Source organism: Biomphalaria glabrata, chromosome 2, assembly GCF_947242115.1.
Source record: "Biomphalaria glabrata chromosome 2, xgBioGlab47.1, whole genome shotgun sequence".
NCBI classification, from domain to species: domain Eukaryota; kingdom Metazoa; phylum Mollusca; class Gastropoda; family Planorbidae; genus Biomphalaria; species Biomphalaria glabrata.
Genome location: NC_074712.1, coordinates 41202130 through 41227268, shown reverse-complemented (window position 1 = coordinate 41227268; position 25139 = coordinate 41202130). Strand labels below are relative to the sequence as shown.

The window sequence follows — 25139 nt, the reverse complement described above, 5'->3', positions numbered from 1 at the left end:
CTGCAGGGTTTGAGGCTTCATTCTATGCAACATCTGCAGTCGTACTGCCAAATATTTTGATAAGTTTTGTTTTAGTCTAACAACAAATTAAACTGTGTTTAAGGGTCTCTCTAAACTGAGGCTGTATAATGTCTAATATGTTCCACTGATACTTCATAATGCCCAACATGTTCTACTGATACAGCATAATTTTTAACATACTCTTTTCATTCTGATTGATGTCCGTTACAATCTACTAAGAATGTACAATGTCCGACGTGTTGTTAAAAACTGCACAATACTCAATACTTACAACTGAGATTGCGCAATGTTACATACACTCTACTAAGGCTGCACTTAAACTTAAAAGTTCTACTGAGACTGCACAATATGCGAAAAGTTCTACTGAGACTGCACAATAACTTAAAAGTTCTACTGAGACTGCACAATAACTGAAAAGTTCTACTGAGACTGCACAATATCCGAAAAGTTCTACTGAGACTGCACAATATCCGAAAAGTTCTACTGAGACTGCACAATATGCGAAACATTCTACTGAGACAGCACAATATCCGAAAAGTTCTACTGAGACTGCACAATATCCGAAAAGTTCTACTGAGACTGCACAATAACTGAAAAGTTCTACTGAGACTGCACAATAACTGAAAAGTTCTACTGAGACTGCACAATATCCGATAAGTTCTACTGAGACTGCACAATATCCGAAAAGTTCTACGGAGACTGCACAATAACTGAAAAGTTCTACTGAGACTGCACAATAACTGAAAAGTTCTACTGAGACGGCACAATATCCGAAAAGTTCTACTGAGACTGCACAATATCCGAAAAGTTCTACTGAGACTGCACAATATGCGAAACATTCTACTGAGACAGCACAATATCCGAAAAGTTCTACTGAGACTGCACAATATCCGAAAAGTTCTACTGAGACTGCACAATATCCGAAAAGTTCTACTGAGACTGCACAATAACTGAAAAGTTCTACTGAGACTGAACAATAACTGAAAAGTTCTACTGAGACTGCACAATATCCGAAAAGTTCTACTGAGACTGCACAATAACTGAAAAGTTCTACTGAGACTGCACAATATCCGAAAAGTTCTACTGAGACTGCACAATATCCGAAAAGTTCTACTGAGACTGCACAATAACTGAAAAGTTCTACTGAGACTGCACAATATCCGAAAAGTTCTACTGAGACAGCACGATATGCGAAAAGTTCTACTGAGACAGCACAATATCCGAAAAGTTCTACTGAGACTGCACAATAACTGAAAAGTTCTACTGAGACTGCACAATAACTGAAAAGTTCTACTGAGACTGCACAATATCCGAAAAATTCTACTGAGATAGCACAATATGCGAAAAGTTCTACTGAGACTGCACAATAACTGAAAAGTTCTACTGAGACTGCACAATAACTGAAAAGTTCTACTGAGACTGCACAATATCCGAAAAGTTCTACTGAGACAGCACAATATGCGAAAAGTTCTACTGAGACTGCACAATATGCGAAAAGTTCTACTGAGACTGCACAATAACTGAAAAGTTCTACTGAGACTGCACAATAACTGAAAAGTTCTACTGAGACTGCACAATAACTGAAAAGTTCTACTGAGACTGCACACTAACTGAAAAGTTCTACTGAGACTGCACAATAAGTGAAAATGTGTACATGTTCTACTAAGGTGACATAATGTGCAACACACGAGGATGCGCAATGCCCAACATTTTATTCATATGCTGCACAATATCCGGCACCTTCTATTGAGGCTGCATGATTTCTGATAAGTTCTATTTAGGCTGCACAATGTTCGACATATTCTACTGAGACTACACAGTATCTCATATGATCTTATCTAATTCCATGCTCTAATAGCGCATTTGTATCTAAATATATCTAAAATAACTTGTTGGTATCTTCATGCTTAAAGTGAGGTGTTTGTTTAATAAGAAAATGAGGAGCATTCAATTAGCATTCATTGTTATACAATTCAATTTAGAATGGTATTGGTATTGTTATTAGTGTCTGTTCCTTTAAGTCATGCATTTCATTTCTTATATTCACTGCACACACTTGGTCAAACTTGATTATCAAGTGTGAGAGACAAAGTTAATCTTAAATTTGGCTTGAAATCTTAACACTATCCCAATTCTAATGCAACTTAGAATGCTGAATGATTATAACAACATTCCATTGGAAAAAAAAGACTGCATTAGGCTTTGACTGCTTATGGTTACAAATATATTTGTTTCAGAATAAATGTGGATTAAATATAACGACTTGCAAAGAATAGTTCTCTTAGCATAGTTTATTCTTTCTCTTAGCATAGTTTATTCTTTCTCTTAGCATAGTTTATTCTTTCTCTTAGCATAGTTTATTCTTTCTCTTAGCATAGTTTATTCTTTCTCTTAGCATAGTTTATTCTTTCTCTTAGCATAGTTTATTCTTTCTCTTAGCATAGTTTATTCTTTCTCTTAGCATAGTTTATTATTTCCTCTGAATCTCACGCATCTATAAGACTATGACAAGGTAATTTAATTCATTAGTTTTTATTCCTTTTATTACTACTCTATGAAAATGTGCCAATATACGAATGCAGGGAGAGGAGAGTTTATAAAATATATAGGTTATAAAAAGGGGGTTTAGGAAGGTAACACTTCGACTTAGGTACAAACACCTGTCTTGTGTGAACATCAACTGCATGGCGCCCACTCCTGTCAGTTTTTGATTGGCGTAAAATATATTCTTCCTAAACATGTGACCACAATAAAAATGAATGCTATAACATCTAGATTTATATAAACATAGAATGTAAATATATATTGTGCGTTATATAACAACGATACGTGGTACAGCTACCAATGAACTTATTATAGGCTACAATGTGTGTGTGATAGCCTAACCAATAGCATCTATCAGCTGTAGGAGGTCAGACACTATCTGAAGATGTGTGAGCTATAACAAGTACATTGTGATGTGACATGTATGTTAATACATTTACTAATGTGTTCAGTAGGATGATCAACCCATAAATACGGGTGTGAGTATAATGTTTAACATTTAATGTCAAAATATTGCCAAACTGTAATCACTTGCAAATTTTAGAATAACAAATTATTTCAATATCAATCAATCAATTATTTATTCAATCAAGCAAGAAAATAAAAATTCTACTCACTCGGTCTATAAGTATATCTCCTTCCGTTAAAAATATGTTGACACCTGAAGAATAAATAGAATTGTTTTCATTAGTCGAAACTCATTAACCATCTTAATTATAAAAGACTCTGCATTAAGCTGTCTGACATATGGGAGGTTGTTGAAGTCACTAGCACCATTTCAAGACATGATTGTAAAACATTAAATGAGGTGACAGTATATGGATTTCTTGTTTTATTTTTATTTCTTTTTAAGTTTTCCGGTGCCTGTGAATAGAATAAATATGAGCTATTTTGAATTTAAATATTTTGTTTTGTTTTAAAGATGGCATACTGCTATCAGATTTGTTCAAAACGGTAATTTGTTGGTTTATTTTATTTCAATGTCAAGAATGTAAAAATGTGCTGATATTGCGTAACTTTGTTTTCGTGCTATGCTTAAGCAAGATCCGGACATTGTTAATACTTGGAAATATATTTCTAGAAGATAAAGTAGCAGGAAAAAGAGAGTCAGACAAAAGAGAAGAGAGGGAAGCATTACAATCTCACTTTACAGGAGATCATCGGGACGACCAGAGCGGAATGACTGCAACTGTGAAGCTGACCAAAAGGACAATTGTGGAGAGCAGCCTGAAAAACGCATTACTGTGTGTGTCATGCACTTATCTATGTAAATAAAACTACTTGCCTAGATTTTCTTCAGGATTAAAATATTCTTCCAGAGCAGACTCATTCTCAGGCTAAACAGATATAGAAAAAAAAAGTTGGATTGGAAAAGATACACAAGTTGTTTTAGTATTCAGAGAATATTTAATTTAACTATCTATTATTACAGACAGCATATTGGATATACAGTATTATACAGTGTAGATGTTTCTCATCAATTTTTATATTGTTCAATGGTTAACATGTTAAGAAAGCTATTTAACAATTAATTCCATCTTTTTTCTTTCTCTCTCCCCCTCTCTCTCTCTCTCTCTTTCTCTCTCTCTCTCTCTTTCTTTTTCCTCCTCTCACCGAATAAACTAAACCCATCTAGATCAAACCTTCAAATTCATCTACTTATGAATAATAGTTAAAAAATAAATGAAAACCAATTAAAATTGTTAAAATTAAAAGTTTTTTTAATAAGTTAGACAGTATTATATAAGATAAGATAAGATAAGTAAGACGAAGTATACTTACTGTATATAAGGGCAAAGACTTGACTAACAAAATATAATAATACACTAAAGTTATGACATATAGCTTCCAACATAACATTGTCATCTCGACTTGGCTTGACTCTCAGTTCACTGAAACAGTTACAAAAAAACTTAGTTGTTGTTTTTTTCTTTAATTAATCATTTTTATCCAACTATTTTTTGTGCTAAAACATTATAGAACACGTCTCCTCAGGGAAAAAAAATATAATTTATTCAAATCACAATTAAGGTATTAGTTGTCTGAAAGAAGTTACAATAATTGTCTATCGTACAAGTCAAAATACCGCCTACAGACCCACAAAGGAAGAGACAGGTTTATCAAATCATACAGGTGCTTTATATATACACTATATAGGGTTTCAAGTAGGAGAGAATTCCAACTGTATATTTGTTAGTTAAAACCCAGACACGACTTTCCCGGATTTACTTCAAATAGGTTTTTTTTTGTTAAAAAAAAAGTTTGTAACCCTTTCGTTCAATAATGGGTTGATAAGGAAGAAGTTTATCTAAGAAAACCAAGATCTTACTTAGAGAATTACTTAGATGTGTACTGAATAGCAATGAATGGTACACAAAACAGACTTCCTTCTTCGTATAGACTTTTCTTTTGCTCACTTCAAAATCAGATGCAGAAAAAGGTTTAACAACATTGCTATGGAGGCCTTTAGGGCAATACATGAGTGTTTGTGTTCATGTACAATCTGTCTCTTTGACTCATGCGTCATGTGTTCATGTACAATCTGTCTCTTTGACTCATGCATCATGTGTTCATGTACAATCTGTCTCTTTGACTCATGCATCATGTGTCCATGTACAATCTGTCTCTACTCTTTGACTCATGCATCATGTGTTCATGTACAATCTGTCTCTACTCTTTGACTCATGCATCATGTGTTCATGTACAATCTGTCTCTTTGACTCATGCATCATGTGTTCATGTACAATCTGTCTCTTTGACTCATGCATCATGTGTTCATGTACAATCTGTCTCTACTCTTTGACTCATGCATCATGTGTTCATGTACAATCTGTCTCTTTGACTCATGCATCATGTGTTCATGTACAATCTGTCTCTTTGACTCATGCATCATGTGTTCATGTACAATCTGTCTCTACTCTTTGACTCATGCATCATGTGTTCATGTACAATCTGTCTCTACTCTTTGACTCATGCATCATGTGTTTATGTACAATCTGTCTCTACTCTTTGACTCATGCATCATGTGTTCATGTACAATCTGTCTCTACTCTTTGACTCATGCGTCATGTGTCCATGTACAATCTGTCTCTACTCTTTGACTCATGCGTCATGTGTCCATGTACAATCTGTTTCTATTCTTTGACTCATGCATCATGTGTTCATGTACAATCTGTCTCTACTCTTTGACTCATGCGTCATGTGTCCATGTACAATCTGTCTCTACTCTTTGACTCATGCATCATGTGTTCATGTACAATCTGTCTCTACTCTTTGACTCATGCGTCATGTGTCCATGTACAATCTGTCTCTACTCTTTGACTCATGCATCATGTGTTCATGTACAATCTGTCTCTACTCTTTGACTCATGCATCATGTGTCCATGTACAATCTGTCTCTACTCTTTGACTCATGCGTCAGTCTTGAATATTGACGACATTGCACGGTGTCGGTCCATACGCAACAAATATTTAAGTAATTACTTTTTGGATTCAATTTTGTAGTTTAACCTCATCGAGTCTTGGAGCGACTTGAGTCATCTCATAGAACGGAAAGAATTCGAAGATGCTCTTCATGGATTAAAAGTGTGTATGTATTGGTGTTTGTTTCTGTATGTATTGATGTTTGTGTGTGTATGTGTTGGTGTTTGCATGTGTATGTATTGGTGTTTGTCTGTAAGTATTGGTGTTTGTGTGTGTATGTATTGGTGTTTGTATGTGTATGTATTGGTGTTTGTATGTGTTTGTATTGTTGTTTATGTATGTATGTATCGGTATTTTTATGTGTATGTGTTGGTGTCTGTATGTGTATGTATTGGTGTTTTTGTGTGTGTATTGTAGTTTGTGTGTGTGTATTTTTCAAGAGAAGTAGTTCCCTGCGACTTCTTTTAGAGAGACGGAAATATCTACGTTTAGTCAATACGTCGCTCTAGGTAAATAATACCATGGCAATGTCTTCGATGCCGAAGATTAAGGATGAGTGCAGTTTCTCAGTTGCGACCTCTTTATTTTTCCACACCTGATGCCGACAAACGTCTTATGCGCCTGTCTTGTTCAAGGGCTTTTCTATGTGTCTCAAATAAGTTTCCAGGGGCCTTCGTGAGAGTTCTTCAACTGCCTCTTTCAGGGGCCCTCTGCTGCCAGTTATTTTCCTCTTTGCAACGGACAAAATGGGGGCTGAGAGGATTTTATAGCGCTTACGGTGGGCATCTCTGTTACGCCGTCCTCTTTTAATAACCTTACTAAAAAATATCGCTTTTGGAATACGATAGTTCCCCATGTGGGATAAGAGTTCGAGGAGCCTTAGATGCGTTTTATAGAGCAACCAGGTCTAAGAGGCATGCAAAAGTGTGGTGAAAACAACTGCTTGGTAGCTACTGATTTTTGTCGGGAGCTAGAGCTCGCTTGGAGGCGTCCAAAAGCACTATTTGCCTTCGCAAGACGGTTATCAACTTCTCTTGATAGTGATGCGTTATTGGCTACTGTGCTTCCAAGATATGTAAAGGGGACTACCACGTTGAGGGGTGTCCATTCACGACAGAGAAGGACTGGCTATTTTGGCTTTAGGGCAAATGTTTGGTGGACTGAAACCCAATAGGACCTGTAGGGCCACTGAAAGGACCGCATGTACGATAGTAAATTGTTTTAAGATTTTATAATATTCTCTTTAAAAGCAACACTTTGAGCGACGTAATTTAAAAAAAAATAAAAAATCTTTTAACGTCTAATACAAATCTAAAGCATTATCGAAATACCCTACATCGATATATAGTGCTTCTAGTAGACGTCACACTAAATGATAAACTTATTTCTTATAAACTTTATTTCTTATTGAGATCAAGTGTGAATATATTCAGATGAATATACAAAGGAACCAACAACAATGTTCCAAGTCCTATAGATGACATGTCCAGTCACATACGAATTGTTATTGGTCTGGTGGAGTTCTCGCATAGTCTCGAGTTGGCCCCGCTACGAAGTCCTTCACAAATGACAAAACAAAGATATGAAACTGAACGTAAATGATCCTCAAACAAGTGGACTTCATGTTCTGTTGTGTGTGTAGCCAGTTTCCAAGATATTGAGAGAGCAGTATATGAGCTTGTGAGTAAAGAAATGTTACCTTTATCAGTTTATTTGGCCAATGGTTATAACTAGCAGGGTGTCATGTGGCCAGCACAACGACCAACCGCCTTTACTTTCCCCAACTAAAGTCAGTGTTGATTTGACTGTCTAAAAATCCCGAAATTAAAAATACCAGTCTTCACCGAGATTCGAACCCAGGACCCTAAGTTCGGAAGTCAAGTGCTTAACCACTCAGCCACCGCGCTTCATGACCTAGTGAAATAGGCTGTTAAATAATGGAGGATGAAGAGTTGTATTTGTGAATTGATATCCATATGCCTGAGAAATTGCGAGGAGTGAAAGTGAACCATAAACAATATGTTCGTCACTGTAGAATCTTCAGATGCCTTGAATATGAATTTCAAGTACATGTATATGTTAATGTATAAGGTTTTACCATCTGAACAAAATAAATTCCACACAACTCCCCTTTTGTAGACACTGCGCCCACTGTTATGAAACCGTAAATATCATATCCTCTTTTCATGGCCCTTCCTAATCCACCTTATGCAGACCCTACGTCCACTTCAGCCCAACATAACCAACACCCTGTACGGCAGTGCTGAACAACTGAAGAAAACAGTACACTATTTTTCCTTGGCACAGTCTGCAAAAGAGCTCACAGCTCAGCACCAATAAAGCTGGCTAGAAGAAGAAGAAGAATGTATAAAGTAGCAAGAATTTTGTCACATTAAGACATTCCCCATTCCAAGTGTTATACTTTATAGTAATATCGCTTATCAGATAGTTTCCAAACCATCTTATAAATTATTCATACAGCTAACTGCTTTCGGTACATTATTAAACTTAACCCAACACTTTTGAGGACAGGTATGATTGGATGCTCATCATATGTCATACAATTAGTGGGCCCGAGTGGGCCGGATTGTAGAGAAATGTCTGAGCCGATTTTCACAGTGTAAGAAAAGCGCAATCATTGGCATAGAGAAACTCTGTAACAACTATCTCTTTGGTTTTAGTATAGTATAGTCGGCGCCGAAAGTAAAACACATTGACGTATTGCTTAGATGCCTCAACATAGCGCCAAATAAGATAGCCATCAGAGTAGGAGCAAGTACATAACCCTGCTTTATGCCATTTTATACAGTGAAATAATCAGATAAGTCACCAATTTATCTAATTTGACATTTCTAGTTAGGTGCGTTGTGAAAATATTGACTTAAACATTGACTTTGGTTTTATAATTTACAATAATATGAACACTTGGAGCGTAGACAACAACACCTACAACCTAGATGGAGCGTAGACAACAAAACCTACAACCTAGATGGAGCGTAGACAACAACACCTACAACCTAGATGGAGCGTAGACAACAAAACCTACAACCTAGATGGAGCGAAGACAACAAAACCTACCACCTAGATGGACCGTAGACAACAACACCTACAACCTAGATGGAGCGTAGACAACAAAACCTACAACCTAGATGGAGCGTAGACAACAAAACCTACAACCTAGATGGACCGTAGACAACAAAACCTACAACCTAGATGGAGCGTAGACAACAAAACCTACAACCTAGATGGAGCGTAGACAACAAAACCTACAACCTAGATGGAGCGTAGACAACAACACCTACAACCTAGATGGAGCGTAGACAACAACACCTACAACCTAGATGGAGCGTAGACAACAAAACCTACAACCTAGATGGAGCGTAGACAACAAAACCTACAACCTAGATGGAGCGTAGACAACAAAACATACAACCTAGATGGAGCGTAGACAACAACACCTACAACCTAGATGGAGCGTAGACAACAACACCTACAACCTAAATGGAGCGTAGACAACAACACCTACAACCTAGATGGAGCGTAGACAACAAAACCTACCACCTAGATGGACCGTAGACAACAAAACCTACAACCTAGATGGAGCGTAGACAACAAAACCTACAACCTAGATGGAGCGTAGACAACAAAACATACAACCTAGATGGAGCGTAGACAACAACACCTACAACCTAAATGGAGCGTAGACAACAACACCTACAACCTAGATGGAGCGTAGACAACAAAACCTACCACCTAGATGGACCGTAGATAACAACACCTAAAACCTAGATGGAGCGTAGACAACAACACCTACAACCTAGATGGAGCGTAGACAACAACACCTTCAACCTAGATGGAGCGTAGACAACAACTCCTACAACCTAGATGGAGCGTAGACAACAACACAAACAACCTAAATGGAGCGTAGACAACAAAACCTACAACCTAGATGGAGCGTAGACAACAAAACCTACAACCTAAGTCCCCTAATAAATCTAGATATGAACGTTCTCTAAGACAGAAACACTAAAAACAATGAAATGGATCGGATTGTTATACAAAACTCATATAATGATATGGGGAGTTATCGCTATACAGCTTTGTAATTAAATGAAACTTTTTTTTCGTGCATTCGCAAATGGATACTGAATGATATCACATCACGATCTGTATATTTTTTTTTCTGGTGATTAGCCTATGTATCTAATGCAAAAGTGTCTAAGCATAAGTCCTAACATATTGAGCGTATTTTGGTAATTAGCCTATGTATCTAGAGTGTCTAGGCCTAAGTCCAGATGGAAGGTGTAATGAGAACAAGCGACTCGGTTCACCTCGTACATTTACCTTGTGAAGCTTTATCTTACCCAGCGCGGCCGAATTCCCCAAGGATCTGAACCAGAAACCACTAACACTCTGTATTTGCATACTTGGACGGTCTGAAATGCCAGCCAGTGGAAACTACAGGTCGGTATGTCAAACGTTGCTCATTTATATGCAGGGGGAGATGACGGCAGTATTTGTGTTGTACTGAACCAGTAAGAACTCGATTGAAACAGGCCTAGAAATATACAGGGGGGGGGGGGTTGGCCGAGACACAGTTTCTTTTAAATGGGCTTACAATTCCAATATAAATTAAATTGGGCAGCATGTGGTTGTAATGATTAAACAAAAATTAATTATCATCTTTCAGATCATGTATGCGGAATGGAATTTTATTTTACAAAGGAGCTTGTTTAAACCATGATTCAAGTTAGGCAATCACTAGAGAGTTCTGAGATAACTACTAAACTAATCAGAATCTGTAGTGTAGCTAACAAAGACAGACAACTCATGATGTTGTGATGTTTCTAATCTAATTTTATAATGTAAATATCAAATTCTTAAACTAAACCTCTTTGGGTTAAGTACGTCATTAAATCTAAACCTTGTTAACATTAATAAACTGATATTTTGGGGCTTCAATTAGAAAACCCCGATGAATCTATTAAAATACAACTATAAAGATGTTTTTGTTTTTTTTGTTTTCTAACTTTTGATGTGCACATTAACTCTCTTCCGACACCTTTTCTTGAAGTAGTTTGAATATCGTTTATGAAGGGTTTTTTTTTTACAAAGCTCCTATAAACTCATAATGTCTGTCATTCTCGGATCAAGTTAAAACTTCACAATTATTCATTGGCGTAGACAAGACATGAATCAATAAAAAAAATTAACCAATTAGTCAAATAATTACTGGTAATTAATTATTTCGTTGAAACCAATAAGGGAAATTAATCCTTCAGTATTCACATATATGGCTAAATTTGTAGTGTTTAGTCCCCTTAAATAATTGTAAACGCTAGTTCTCCCACACGCATTCTCCGATCAAGCTGATACTTTAAAAAAAATTAATTAATGTACATAACAAAACCTGAATTAAATAACAAATTACCCAATTAGTCAATTAATTATTGGTAATTAATTATTTTGTTTGATATCGAATAAGGGAAATAACTTCTACATTATTGATATATATAGTTGTAAGGGGGAGTTCTTCCCATTAGATAAGCTTTTTTTTCTTCCAAAGGACTGTTCAATATTGTTCTTGTTCTACCCATGCCATACAAATAGAATGCTTGGACAATTTATTCTCATTAAAATTGACATGATAAAATAGTCACAGTAATTCTAGATTCTAGACTCAGACTAGATATTCATCAATATGTCTGTACGTTGCACAGCCACACAGCAAACTCCTTATACATGCAGAATAGAGTGACCTCTGTCCATTTACAGAATGCTTCAATCAAACTACGAGATGTTTTAATGCATAATAGTTGTCTTCCTTGGCCTCAAGATACTTTAAAAAAAATATGTGTTCAAAATGACATTATATTATAACAACTAGAAAACAAAAACAAAATATAATAATATGCGATAAAAAATAAACTGATGAAATTTCAGGAACACTCCTAAATATTAGAAGTAAACATTTGTAAGCTTAGAGTCTTTTTGTGCATTCTACTTCTAACAATACACATAAATTCACACATGCACAACACTGACACATTGTATTATACTCACACACCCACAGATATGGACACATTTACTCTAATAAACTCTTTCTCTCTCACACACACAAAGATATTGACACATTTACTCTAATAAACTCACACACAATCATACTCTTTCCCACATAGAAAATACTAACAGTTCAATTGTTTCATCCCTATCTCTTCGTTGTTTATTAGTTGAAAGAGAAGCAGACAGACATTCCACCAGACAGACATACCAGGAGACAGACATACCACGAGACAGACATACCACCAGACTGACAGTTCATCAGACCAAACAAGAAGCTGTATAAATAATAAACTACGATCTTGACATGACTAGCTACTTACGTATCTAACTCAAAGGTCTGTGAAGGAAGACCCGATTTGTACAGAAAATACATCAAGATTCCAAGTGAAAATATACACAGCTATCTCCATCGCGAATTAACTTTGGATTAATAGCACAGACTGAGTCGAAATGGAAAACTTCTCGACTAAGAACATGACCTAATCAAGAGAAATAACCACTAAGCTATTGATAGGTCGTAAAAAGTCTTCACCACAACGAGAGACCTTTAGCATCAAGCATTTTTCTAAACTAAAAAAAAAAATCCCTTGTACCAAAAGTAAGCATGTTTTTGTTGATTTACTTTGTGTGTGATATCGTTTCTGTGTATGTGTGTGTGTATGCTTGTCAGTTTGCGCTTATGTTTGTGTTTGCTTGACATGAAATAAGTCACCAAAATAGTTTCATTGAAAATCGGCTAAGAGACTAATCGTGAAAATTAACAGTCAACACACAATGGTGTCAGAAGAAGTTATCGTCCTTGGAGTGTATTTAAGACATAATTAGTAGCTACTTTAAGCCATGTGTAGGGGGCCCGAGAAAAGGATGGAGCAGTAAGGTGCCGTAGAGGATGGCCCGCCCCTATCAGGGGAGAGACTGTAAAGCCTAGCCCCTAATTCCTCCCCAAACAGACAGCAGCTAGGAAGGCTTATCGCCAGGGTGGTGTGTTGACTAGGACCTGACTGGCAACAGTGTGTGTTAGTAGGCAAGACGCTCTCTAGCTCTTAGGTTCAGAAAGACGACCAGTTACGTCTTAGAAATAATGATCTACACAGAGAGTGAAGGGTGCCAGTCGGGACACTCCTTAGTGTCACCATGTTAGAAAACACAATTAAATTTACATAAAAGGAAGTCCATGTATCTAATCAATTTGGCACACATCTTAGTCTAATTACTTTTTTAAAAAGGGTTTTTATAAATGTATTTCCTCACACTGTAATTTTAAATAAAATACAATATTTAACTCAAAACAATACAATATTTAACTCTATAAAATATTTAACTCAATACAATACAATCTTAGCTCTACAATACAATATTTAACTCAATACAATATTTAATTCAATGCAATACAACTTAACCTAATACAATATTAATAAGGTTACAAAGACAGTTTGTGGAAACACAAACTCAAAATCGGCTCCGAAAGTGGTCGGTACAAAATACAATAACGTAAAAATGGCAGGTTTCAATATTTGTAGAAAGAACATCAGAATGAAATTCTATCAAAGACAAATGACAGAGACGAATGGATAAAGTAGGTTGACAGGTCTTGTGTGGTGCCCCAGCGGTCTAGCAGACCAAACAATAGTTGAAAGTGAATGTGAAGTTCGATGTGAACCTGGCCTACCTGATGTCTTATATCTAATTGATCTCAATGTTTTGTAAATGGTCAATCTCTTACTCCTAAAGAAAAAAATATCCGTAAAAAAAAAAATCCTTTCAGGTGTTCAATAATTATAACCTTAGCGCTGCAGTTCACGCGCTAATATAAAAAAAATTACTTATTAATTGTTGTTTTAAATTATGTCCAACTTATATGCATACTAAAAGAAAAGTAATCATTTTATTTTTGTAAATGTATTAATTAGTATGACAGGACTTACATAACTTAGCAATACAAATAATTAAAAAATAATAATTTTTGACAAAAAATCTAAAACCGTTATCGTAAATGTGGTGGAAATATGTTTTATGTTTTATAGTCCCCTAATAAAGAGTCTCCAGTGTTTGTTACTATTAAATAGTGAATAGTTGTAAAAGTGGTGTATTTTATGAAAAAAATGATTGCATAAGTCATTTTAAAAATTAGATTATTCGCTTTCAGAAAAGAAAAAAGTAGCCGTTGCATCAGAACTTTGAATGGTATAAAATATTATGATGTCGAATTTTCACTTTCTTTTCTAGTTTACGAGATCTAAACGGGACGGACGACGGACATTTCACACAAAACTAATAGCGTCTTTTCCCCTTTCGGGGGCCGCTAAAAATGGAAAGCTTTGTTTGCATTAATATAAAAATTAATAAATAAACATCATTAGACTTTTGGGATGTTCAAAAAATGTAACAACATCTCTAAAAAAACTGAACTTGAAGGTAACATTTTTTATAAGCTCTAGAATTAGATGTATGTGTTCATCAAATACCTCATCTCTCCACTAAATCTAAATCTAGATGTATGTGATCATCAAATACCTCATCTCTCCACTAAATCTAAATCTAGATGTATGTGATCATCAAATACCTCATCTCTCCACTAAATCTAAATCTAGATGTATGTGATCATCAAATACCTCATCTCTCCACTAAATCTAAATCTAGATGTATGTGATCATCAATTACCTCATCTCTCCACGTAAACTACATTTAGATGTATGTGATCATCAAATACCTCATCTCTCCACGTAAACTACATTTAGATGTATGTGATCATCAAATACCTCATCTCTCCACGTAAACTACATTTAGATGTATGTGATCATCAAATACCTCATCTCTCCACTAAATCTAAATCTAGATGTATGTGATCATCAAATACCTCATCTCTCCACTAAATCTAAATCTAGATGTATGTGATCATCAAATACCTCATCTCTCCACTAAATCTAAATCTAGATGTATGTGTTCATCAATTACCTCATCTCTCCACTAAATCTAAATCTAGATGTATGTGATCATCAAATACCTCATCTCTACACTAAATCTAAATCTAGATGTATGTGATCATCAAATACCTCATCTCTCCACTAAATCTAAATCTAGATGTATGTGATCATCAAATACCTCATCTCTCCACTAAATCTAAATCTAGATGTATGTGATCATCAAATACCTCATCTCTCCACTAAATCTAAATCTAGATTTAGATGTATGTGATCATTTACTGTAATCGGTTTGTAACGGTATTTACACAAAAAGGTGGGGGGGGGGGGGGGCAACGACCTGAATTTGAACTCATGGCTCAAGCCGAAATACCAACCACTCTGCTAGTGAGGTACTTAAGATTAGAGAAGATTGTATAGTTTTATATTATTTGTTTCAATTTTAAGCGGCAACCTATAAAGGAATATATTAATTCGGCTAATACCACCACTTCAGTCAAGTACAATTTCTTTCCTTTGTTCAAGATTCCAAACAAAATAATTAATTACCAATTGGTTAAATTTTTTATTGATACTTGTGTTGTCAGGTAAAAGAAATAATTGTGCAAAATTTCAGCTTGATCTGAGATTGGTTTTGGGAGAAATAAGGTGTACAAACTTTTTACCAAAGTGAGTTGATATAAGCTTTGTAAAAAAATAAAAAAAAATATCTGAGAATTGGTTGGTCCAGGATTTGAAGGTGCGAGTCTAAGGGAGGCAAGTGTCCAACTCGGTCAGGGAGCATTCAGTAAAGGTTCACGAGGAACACCGGTAGTGGGCGACCTATCTTATGACTGCCAACATCAGCAACCAATGACAACCCGTGTTTACTCACCAACGCCTCAGTCGGTGTAAAGCCGTCTATGTAAAGGTCTGACACGAAAGACCTGACGCCAGGTAGACATGTTTCCTTACCAAACCTAGAGCAATCCTCATTGCAACTAAGATGCGCAATTGTTTCTTTTGCTAGAGTACATTGTATTATATAAATACTGTGCTAAATCTACTTACAAACCAAGCGTATAATTTGACCATATATATATATATATATATATATATATATATATATATATATATATATATATATATATATATATATATATAGGCCTATGTAGGCCCTAATACTCCATTCAACTGCAGGACTGCAGGTCATATTTAATTACTTATTCATGTATTTATCATTAGTCTTTCTTTTTGTTCGTTAGAGAAAACAAACATAACTAGTTGCTATAGAAATAATGTTGGATGCTACTTGTTTCTAATCAAAATGTCGTCTGCTCTATTGCATGTACATTTTTACAATGATGTGGCCCGCGACAAGAGTGTGGGGAATTTATTTGGCCCGGTGGATGAAGAATGTTGGGCGTCACTGCTATAAGGCAAATAAATTGAAAGCTAGATCTAGGTTTTTTCCAAGACGAGTGAAATAAAAGTAGACTAGAACTAAAATATCGCTACCAACATATTAGTTAATATTTATATTTTCTCATTTTAAATATGCGATGTTTATAATGTATGAAAAAGTGGGGTTTAGAATAGAAATCTAGATCAACACTGAGTACATATGTGTGTAATAAGTGTATGTTTGTGTGTGTGTGTGTGTGTGTGTCTAAGAATGAATCGAACACAGCGAACAAGGGTCTCATCTTCTATAGATCAAGTGTCAAGTGTGGGAATTCCTTGTCAAGAAAAACACTGCAATCTTAATAGTGGACCACTAGAAACTCACAATCGTCTTACTATTTTGCATAATCCTTAGCCAGGGCCGGCATTAAGCATAGGCAAACTAAGGGGCCTCACACAGGACAAAAAAAATAGGAGAAAAAAGTTGCGCTACTTGGATCAGATCTGAAACATAGAAGAGAACTATGACTCTATTAACAAGCCTAGTTCTTGTCTCTTCTACGAAAATTGAGATTTATCAATTTCAGTTATTTTATTTTTTTCGGTTTCTTTTCTTTTTTAAAAAAAATTCATTTAGGGCTACCAAACTCATTACGCCTAGGGCCTACGATTATCCAAGACCGGCCCTGCATTACAGAAGTAAGATTTGTTTAAAAACAAATCATATTTCAATAGCCAAAATAAAAAAAAAAATTAATGTAAACATTTTACTAATTGTTAGCTGGTAGTTGAGAATTGTTTCATTAAAATTCAAAATAGAACTGCACTTTTAATTATTTCCCATCGAATCGAACTCATCAAAAGTCAAGGCCAAGACAAGCCATTGTGCAAATATTTAATCTATCTGTTGTGGGTCATCATTGGAAGTGGCGTCCTTTGACCTACGACAGTAGATCTGTCAACAATTTGTTTTGTCAGATTAATTAAGCTAAACCTTTGTCAAACAGCACACTTTTTCAGGTTTGAACTAGTCAGCGGGAGATCGAGTTTCCTTTTTTTTAAAATATATTTTCCCTGCATTGCGACTGTTTTGTCCATTAGTGTAGCCTGCGATTGTTGTGCTAGGGTTAAACAGAAAGTTAAAACCAAAACTTTGTTCATGTTATTTTGTTTAGTAAGAAAACTAGTTAGAGGCACCCGCCCAAAATAATATTTACTGATATAATCTCTTGCTGCTCTTAACTGTGCTTATTACAAAAGCTTTATCTTGTGATCGCTCACCATGAATCACTGCATGCATGTGGTACCCAGATTTAGCCAGTGTTTTCCTATTTAACAAAGCAAATATAATTTAAGGGATTATAAAAGTATAGTGTTATTTTCTTATAATGCAACAGCTTTACGAAGATCAATTTGTCATGAATTCTGAGTGACACCCGGAAAATAGATGTGTAGGCCTAGACACTATGCGGCTTATAGTACTGACAACAGCATCGAAAAGTGTTATTTTAAAGTACCCACCCCTCCCATCCCAACCTGATTGTGTGATATGTTTTATTCCTAGACTCAGACAACATTTTGTCATTGTGTTCTAGGAAACAAGCAACATAAGAAAAGTTGTTTTAAATCAATGCCTCCTTTATAGAGCTAATGGCGGTCTATAATGTTTCATTCTATTGGTATCTTATAAGTCTTCAATATTGCAAGGAGTCTTTTCAGTGAGCTTGCACAATCAATGTATTCTATTACAGTCCCCAGCTCATTGCGACGTATGAAGGTGCACGAAATGTCTATGGACGTCTATTTGTTGAGTCAACTCTTGACTGAATACCAAGAAACAATGGAGTCCAGTGCGGGGTGAAATCCTGTTCAAAGAAGTCACATTTAATTTTAAGATGATTCTATTTTGAAAAAGTTATAACGGTCGAACAGTTTGACGGTGTGGCCAATTATGTAGCATTTTCCCCAAAACATATACATAAACTGTCAAATTTCTTGAAAAATCGTTAGAGCCGTTTTAGAAATACCCGTCCTGTGTCCAGGTTCCACGCAGATTCCACCCACCATGGGTTAATAAGAGGATCTGTTTAAAGTATAAAAGAAAACAAATACACGTGGGTAAGAACTTTGTTCCTTCCGTCCATCTGTTTGGTAGAGTAGTCTATTCGGTATGTCCATCGGTTTGGTAGAGTAGTCTATTCGGTATGTCCATCGGTTTGGTAGAGTAGTCTATTCGGTATGTCCATCGGTTTGGTAGAGTAGTCTACTCGGTATGTCCATCGGTTTGGTAGAGTAGTCTACTCGGTATGTCCATCGATTTGGTAGAGTAGTCTACTCGGTATGTCCATCGGTTTGGTAGAGTAGTCTACTCGGTATGTCCAACTGTTTGGTTGAGTATTCTACTCGGTATGTCCAACTGTTTGGTTGAGTATTCTACTCGGTATGTCCAACTGTTTGGTAGAGTATTCTACTCGGTATGTCCAACTGTTTGGTAGAGTATTCTACTCGGTATGTCCAACTGTTTGGTTGAGTATTCTACTCGGTATGTCCAACTGTTTGGTAGAGTATTCTACTCGGTATGTCCAACTGTTTGTTAGAGTATTCTACTCGGTATGTCCAACTGTTTGTTAGAGTATTCTACTCGGTATGTCCAACTGTTTGGTTGAGTATTCTACTCGGTATGTCCAACTGTTTGGTAGAGTATTCTACTCGGTATGTCCAACTGCGCAGAAATCTAACGGGAAATATTATGACTTAGGCCTATATATTAGTGACTTTTGTCAAGTTGTTTAACCATGTTTTACCTCAGCTTAAGTCAGATTGAAGATTATATTGAAGATGTAAAAGAGATTTAAGGATAAAGTCTCATGTTTTTGAAGTCTGATTGAAGACTTCAAGTATGGAGAAAGTTGAAGACTTTGAAACAACGAATCATTCTGTTCCAAACTATTGACTGCTAATCAATGTAACCTATTCTTCCTATTCATCCGTATCTAGTTCTAAAAAAAAAAATAGCTTCTATTCACAAGTCGTCTGCTTACTTTGTCCATCATTCTCCAGATATTTTATTTGACTTTTAATCAAAAATTTAAAAAAGGACAATCGTACTTGCTTGTTTAAAAACATTGATTAAAGTTTATATAGCCAAGTGTTTAATGGCTAATTCATCATTGAATGTATTGGTTTATTCAAAGACAATGGCTAATTCATCATTGAATGTATTGGTTTATTCAAAGACAATGGCTAATTCATCATTGAATGTATTGGTTTATTCAAAGACAATGGCTAATTCATCATTGAATGTATTGGTTTATTTAAAGACAATGGCTAATTCATCATTGAATGTATTGGTTTATTCAAAGACAATGGCTAATTCATCATTGAATGTATTGGTTTATTCAGACAATGGCTAATTCATCATTGAATGTATTGGTTTATTCAGACAATGGCTAATTCATCATTGAATGTATTGGTTTATTCAGACAATGGCTAATTCATCATTGAATGTATTGGTTTATTTAAAGACAATGGCTAATTCATCATTGAATGTATTGGTTTATTCAAAGACAATGGCTAATTCATCATTGAATGTATTGGTTTATTCAGACAATGGCTAATTCATCATTGAATGTATTGGTTTATTCAGACAATGGCTAATTCATCATTGAATGTATTGGTTTATTCAGACAATGGCTAATTCATCATTGAATGTATTGGTTTATTCAAAGACAATGCAAAAGCAATCCCTGCTAGATCTTAATACACATTCTTTAACTTGTATTTTTTTTTTTTACAGAATGTGCATTATTATTATCTTTATTACTAGAACCGCTAAAGCTTGTCCGGTGGTCCGTGCATAGGACCTATATTGGCCTATAATCTGTATAGGCCTATTATACAACAAAATTCAAATTACACATGTTCTCCGAACATATAAAGCCATAATTGTCGCATCAGTATTTTCTGTCAAACACTTTTCTAAAGATAGATCTAGGCCTACATTTCATCAACTCGCGGGAACTCGTTCAATTCATAAACATGTCTAAAATTAAAATTACTTCTAAATCTAGATGTATTAATTCAACACTTTACCTCACGATATATAGAAGTTCTAACTTGAAGAAAAAAAAAGGAAATTATTGGCAAGAAGAGAAAACAATAGTTCCCGGCAAATCCTGGCCCGTCCCGAGGTTTCAGACTGTTGTCCTGCTCAAGTTGTGTAACTTTATACTCCCCAACCCAGGCTCTTGAGCTGATAAACGGACTCTCAGATTTCTAGATGCCGGGCCTTAGTTTTTGTTATGTGAATGGTACAATAGAACTTATAGTGCCGGGTTGGTGATTGGAGTGTGACCTACCGCTGCTTGTTGACATGTATTTTTCGAGGATGCGATTTCTTCATCTCAGAGAACCGGGAAACAAATCTTCCTAGTATGGCGACACACTTTCTTTGTTGACTTTCTTTGAATTCGTTAGCTTATCATAGTGTTTATATCATATTTTGAACTTGTGGTTTTTTGTTGTTTTCGTTCATACAAGTTGACAATATGTTTAAACTTCCCCTCGCCCTTCCGGCCCCCCCCCCCCCAAAAAAAAAATTTTAAGAAAAATAATAGAAAAGCCAAAACATATTGATGCAAGATGACAAGAAGACACACAGATCTTCATTTATATTGTTTAAAATATGTGTATATATATATATATATATATATATATATATATATATATATATATATATGCTGGTATAAACAGTTTTATTAATGATATTTTTCCCGCTCTAATGATTTTCACACAAAAAGAAGAAAATACCGTTGACTTAAATCAGAATCGTCAGACGGATGTACTCAAACTAGTTAATTTTTTTAATTGATCTCCAACGGGAGTGTATACTAACAAATAGGGGGGGGAGTCATGTTTGGGATATCTTTTTTTTCTTTTCTACAGCATAAATTGGGGGACATTTTCGAAATTGGTAACTAAAGTTTTTTAATATATTTTTTTTCCTTTTAATGAAGCCTTGTCTAACAGGCTATTTCTTGTTCCTTTTCTTTTAAAGGTTATTTTTTCCAGTCTATATTTTTGTCAAGACTTGTGAAAGAAAATTGTTGGTCTTCCAATTTGGAAAGGAAAATAAATATTGAACTAATTATAAATTAAATGGATGAATTGGCAGGTGATATTATCACGTGATTTGTTTCATTTCAAAAACGTTTTTAAAGAACACATTTAGCACGTGACAAAAGCCAACTCATATTTCAAGCCATTTCATGCTTTGATTTTTTTTTCTCCAAATTGATTGAATATTTTTTTTTCCTTTTTGATATTACATATTTCGTTTTAATCTCATGGATGTTTATAATCTATAATCATCTATGACGTAGTACACATAAACCAGTGACGAACGACGCACTTGACGCTGCACGACTGCAAGACACTTAACCAATGAAAAAGTAGTGCTAGGGTATGCACGTGTACAGTATGACGTCAAGATTAACAAGGCCTACAAATGTTGGTTTGTGGGAATCTGTAGTTATCTCATTTAAACATGCCAACAAGTACTTACTAATGTGACTATATTTAGAGCACGTGGTTTTAGTAAGACAATCTTTGTTTTTTTCTTAGGGGTTGTCAGGAACAAGCAATAATGATTGCCAAGGTTTCTCTGTGCAGAAGAAGAGGCAATCGTGATAAAAGTATTTCAGAATTGTTAAAAAAACATGCATGACAGCTGAACTCTAGACACTTAAGTTAAGTCTAACTCGTACGCACCAACTGCAATGAAAAAAATAGGCCTAGATCGTCTCAAGTTTAAGGCTTTCCTTTAAGATTATTTCGTCGTAGTCTAAATCCCCTGCAGGACACCAAGGGATGGCAGAAAGGTTCGAACCAGGACCGTCGTGCTGACAACCTGAGCGCATGTCATGTGATCGGGCATACAATGGATTATCTCATATACTGTAGCTGCCTTTGCGATATGTATTTCTCTTGTAATTAATAAATAATTCGGTTTGCTTATAATAAAAAATCATGTATACTCCGAGTATGCTTTTCAAACTTCTAAGCGCCTTCATTACTAATACACACAAGATTCTTCCATTTCAGGAAGTGATTTATAACTTTAACAGTTTTTGGAAATACAAACATTGGACTATAGGCACTGCTAAACTAAGAAAATTTAGTTACACTTTTGTTTTTATCTATCAATCTTCAATTGATGAAACAATAATTACGACCCTTTCCCATTTCCCCTTGAAATTCAACGCTGTTGTCTACCTTGGTCCTCGATGTCTATAACGAGCTGGATATTAGCCCTTGAAGAACCTTTAGCTTAAAGATATAACTGGTTCACTGACCTATATAAATATGTCTATGGACTAGTTGTACACAATATTGTGATACCAAATGCACAAATGTAGAACTATTAATCCTAAGACTGTCATTGCAAAACGAATGTACATTGATGCATTCTATCTGTATTATAATCGAACATGTCAATTTATTTATTAAAAACAAACTTCCTTCTCTAATCATTATTAACTCTTTCTCTTCTAACTGACGATACCAACGTTGATTCCACCAGAATGTGATAAATAATTACGAAGAGAAAGAGTTAAATAATAAACTGCTTGTTATGGAGAGAGAGAGAGAGAGAGAGAGAGAGAGTGTGTGTGTGTGTGTGTGTGTGTGGGTGTGTTTGTTTCCCATGTGAAAGTGAGTAGGGGTTAAGCGATTGGTTGGTGGCTGTGCAGTGTACAGTGATGAGATACGAGCTGATAATAGTTCTGATACGTTTTTGAAGTTCGAAAAAGAGAAATACAAATTATATTTAGAAAGATTTATGTTTTTCACATTGTTCTAAGAATTTTAAATACTTTACAATGAATACAACGATTTGTCGCAGTTACTAAAGTAACTGCATACGGTAGTCAGGACAATCAAATGTAAATAATGCCGAGTTCAACACGTTTGATGACGTCATTGTGTTTATTTTCCTCCAAGTATTTTGTTTAGCAGATTGTATCCCTTGGTTTCTGGTCATCAATTTTTTGACTAATACTCACACGCTACTAGTGACGTAGCGGACGGTCTGTCGCTCTCTTTCCCATCTTGTAGTCTAGAGACAAAACGTTTGTCTTGAGGGAGCTCTGATGTTCTCCTTGTACTTCACTACTGGATAGCCTTAGTGTTGTGTCTTGGTGGATATTCAGATTATTCTTGAAGTGGATTATCTTGACCCCTGTGTAGGGTGAGTTAATTTTCCCACTGAATAGTTATTCTATTTGATTCGATCGTATTTGTTATTCTATTGGTAGACTAGAAAATTAGAAGACTCCGTTCTTTTATCTTTCTACAGGGTCTTATTTTAGGTTTTAGTTTCAGGCTTCAGATTGGTTCTAGCCTTGGACTATTGAACTAAGTTTTCATCTTGGAGTTCTCTGTCTGATGTGTGGTGGTAAGGCGGAGGGTACCGTTACAGACTTCGGGTGACTGTATTCAGACCGGTTGTTGGATTATGACGTTCCAGACTTCGGCTGACTGTATTCAGACCTGTTGTTGGATTATGACGTTCCAGACTTCGGGTGACTGTATTCAGACCGGTTGTTGGATTATGACGTTCCAGACTTCGGCTGACTGTATTCAGACCTGTTGTTGGATTATGACGTTCCAGACTTCGGGTGACTATTCAGACCGGTTGTTGGATTATGACGTTCAAGCTTTTGAGGGTATTGTGACCCACGCTGTGGACTACTAATGAAGATTACTCTACGTGTATTGCTAGTTGTTATTTGGACAACTACCGAGGCATACTTATTGAGTTATTGAAGTTAAGTTATTATATTATTTGTATTGAAATAGTCAATCACTTGAGATGAATTAGAGCATAGTATTTCATATCAAGTATTTATAAACCTTATTGTAACTCACCTCATTATTATCATTCATATCCACTCAGTGTATATAATTCATTGCATTAAATTCCTAATTTTATTTAAATCATCATACACATGGTTTATTACTTTATGCATAACTGAATGTGTATGGTGTGACTGTCGGGCTGAGCTCGGGCCTAAATTAACTGTAATACCTAGATACATTTCGCAATATATACTTTATTAATACATGAACACATTAATTTATGGTGATAATTCATCAAAGACCTGACAGCAAAAACTAAGATATAGGCTAGAAGGGAAAAGAACTCGACAGCTAAAAAAAAAAGCTGGAAAATTGGATTCACGTGGAAGCACTTTAACATAGTGTAAGTTAATCTATTGAGCTAGTAGTTTGTCTTGAAAGGACATGAGTCTTCAAATTTCTCAGCATTGCAAAATCCTTTAAGCAGCTGCAAGTCTTTCTTGTACCACCTTAAGTAATCAAAAATCATCGCCCCTGTCACCACTGGCTTTTTTTTTTGGGGGGGGGGGGGGCATCTGTGCACTTCTCTACGATGATCTTGAACTGTTCAGTATTGTGCTCTTCTTAGATGAACTATCCAGTACTCTGCTCTTCGCTTTTAACATAGTAGTATAAAATAATATATGTCACTAGCTGGACTTACAGTTAAAGCAGAACAGGAAGTTTCCTTGACGATGTGGGCCTGACATTACCGATTGGCTCTCTGATATGTACGAAGCTAGAAATCTATTTGAGTCTACTATTGATATATTTCAACAACAAATTAACGGTTTTCAAAAACGTTTTACGTAACTTTTGAATGGGCAAAGAATCCCCGAAACAGATGCAGAGAGCAGGATCTTACAAATCATCTGAGAGAAGGCGGAG

General features: G+C 35.5%; 1 protein-coding gene across 4 annotated transcripts in view; it reads right to left on the bottom strand.

The window, feature by feature from the left end:
• The window catches only part of LOC106054441 (MAM and LDL-receptor class A domain-containing protein 1-like), a 54735-nt gene extending 34162 nt beyond the window's left edge, over positions 1–20573 (bottom strand). Inside the window, exons 1-5 of one of the 4 annotated variants that reach the window (XM_056020577.1) lie at positions 20448–20573; positions 4348–4457; positions 3851–3902; positions 3183–3226; positions 2682–2753 (exon numbers count right to left, since the gene is read on the bottom strand). In XM_056020577.1, coding sequence (XP_055876552.1) covers positions 2682–2753; positions 3183–3226; positions 3851–3902; positions 4348–4431 — 252 coding nt within the window. In that variant the 5' untranslated portion in view covers positions 4432–4457; positions 20448–20573. Of the gene's footprint in view, positions 1–2681; positions 2754–3182; positions 3227–3850; positions 3903–4347; positions 4458–10352; positions 10480–12371; positions 12741–20447 lie in introns of those variants that run through there. The other 3 variants (XM_056020578.1, XM_056020579.1, XM_056020580.1) reach the window with 3 other exon arrangements.
• Positions 20574–25139: the final 4566 nt, after the last annotated feature.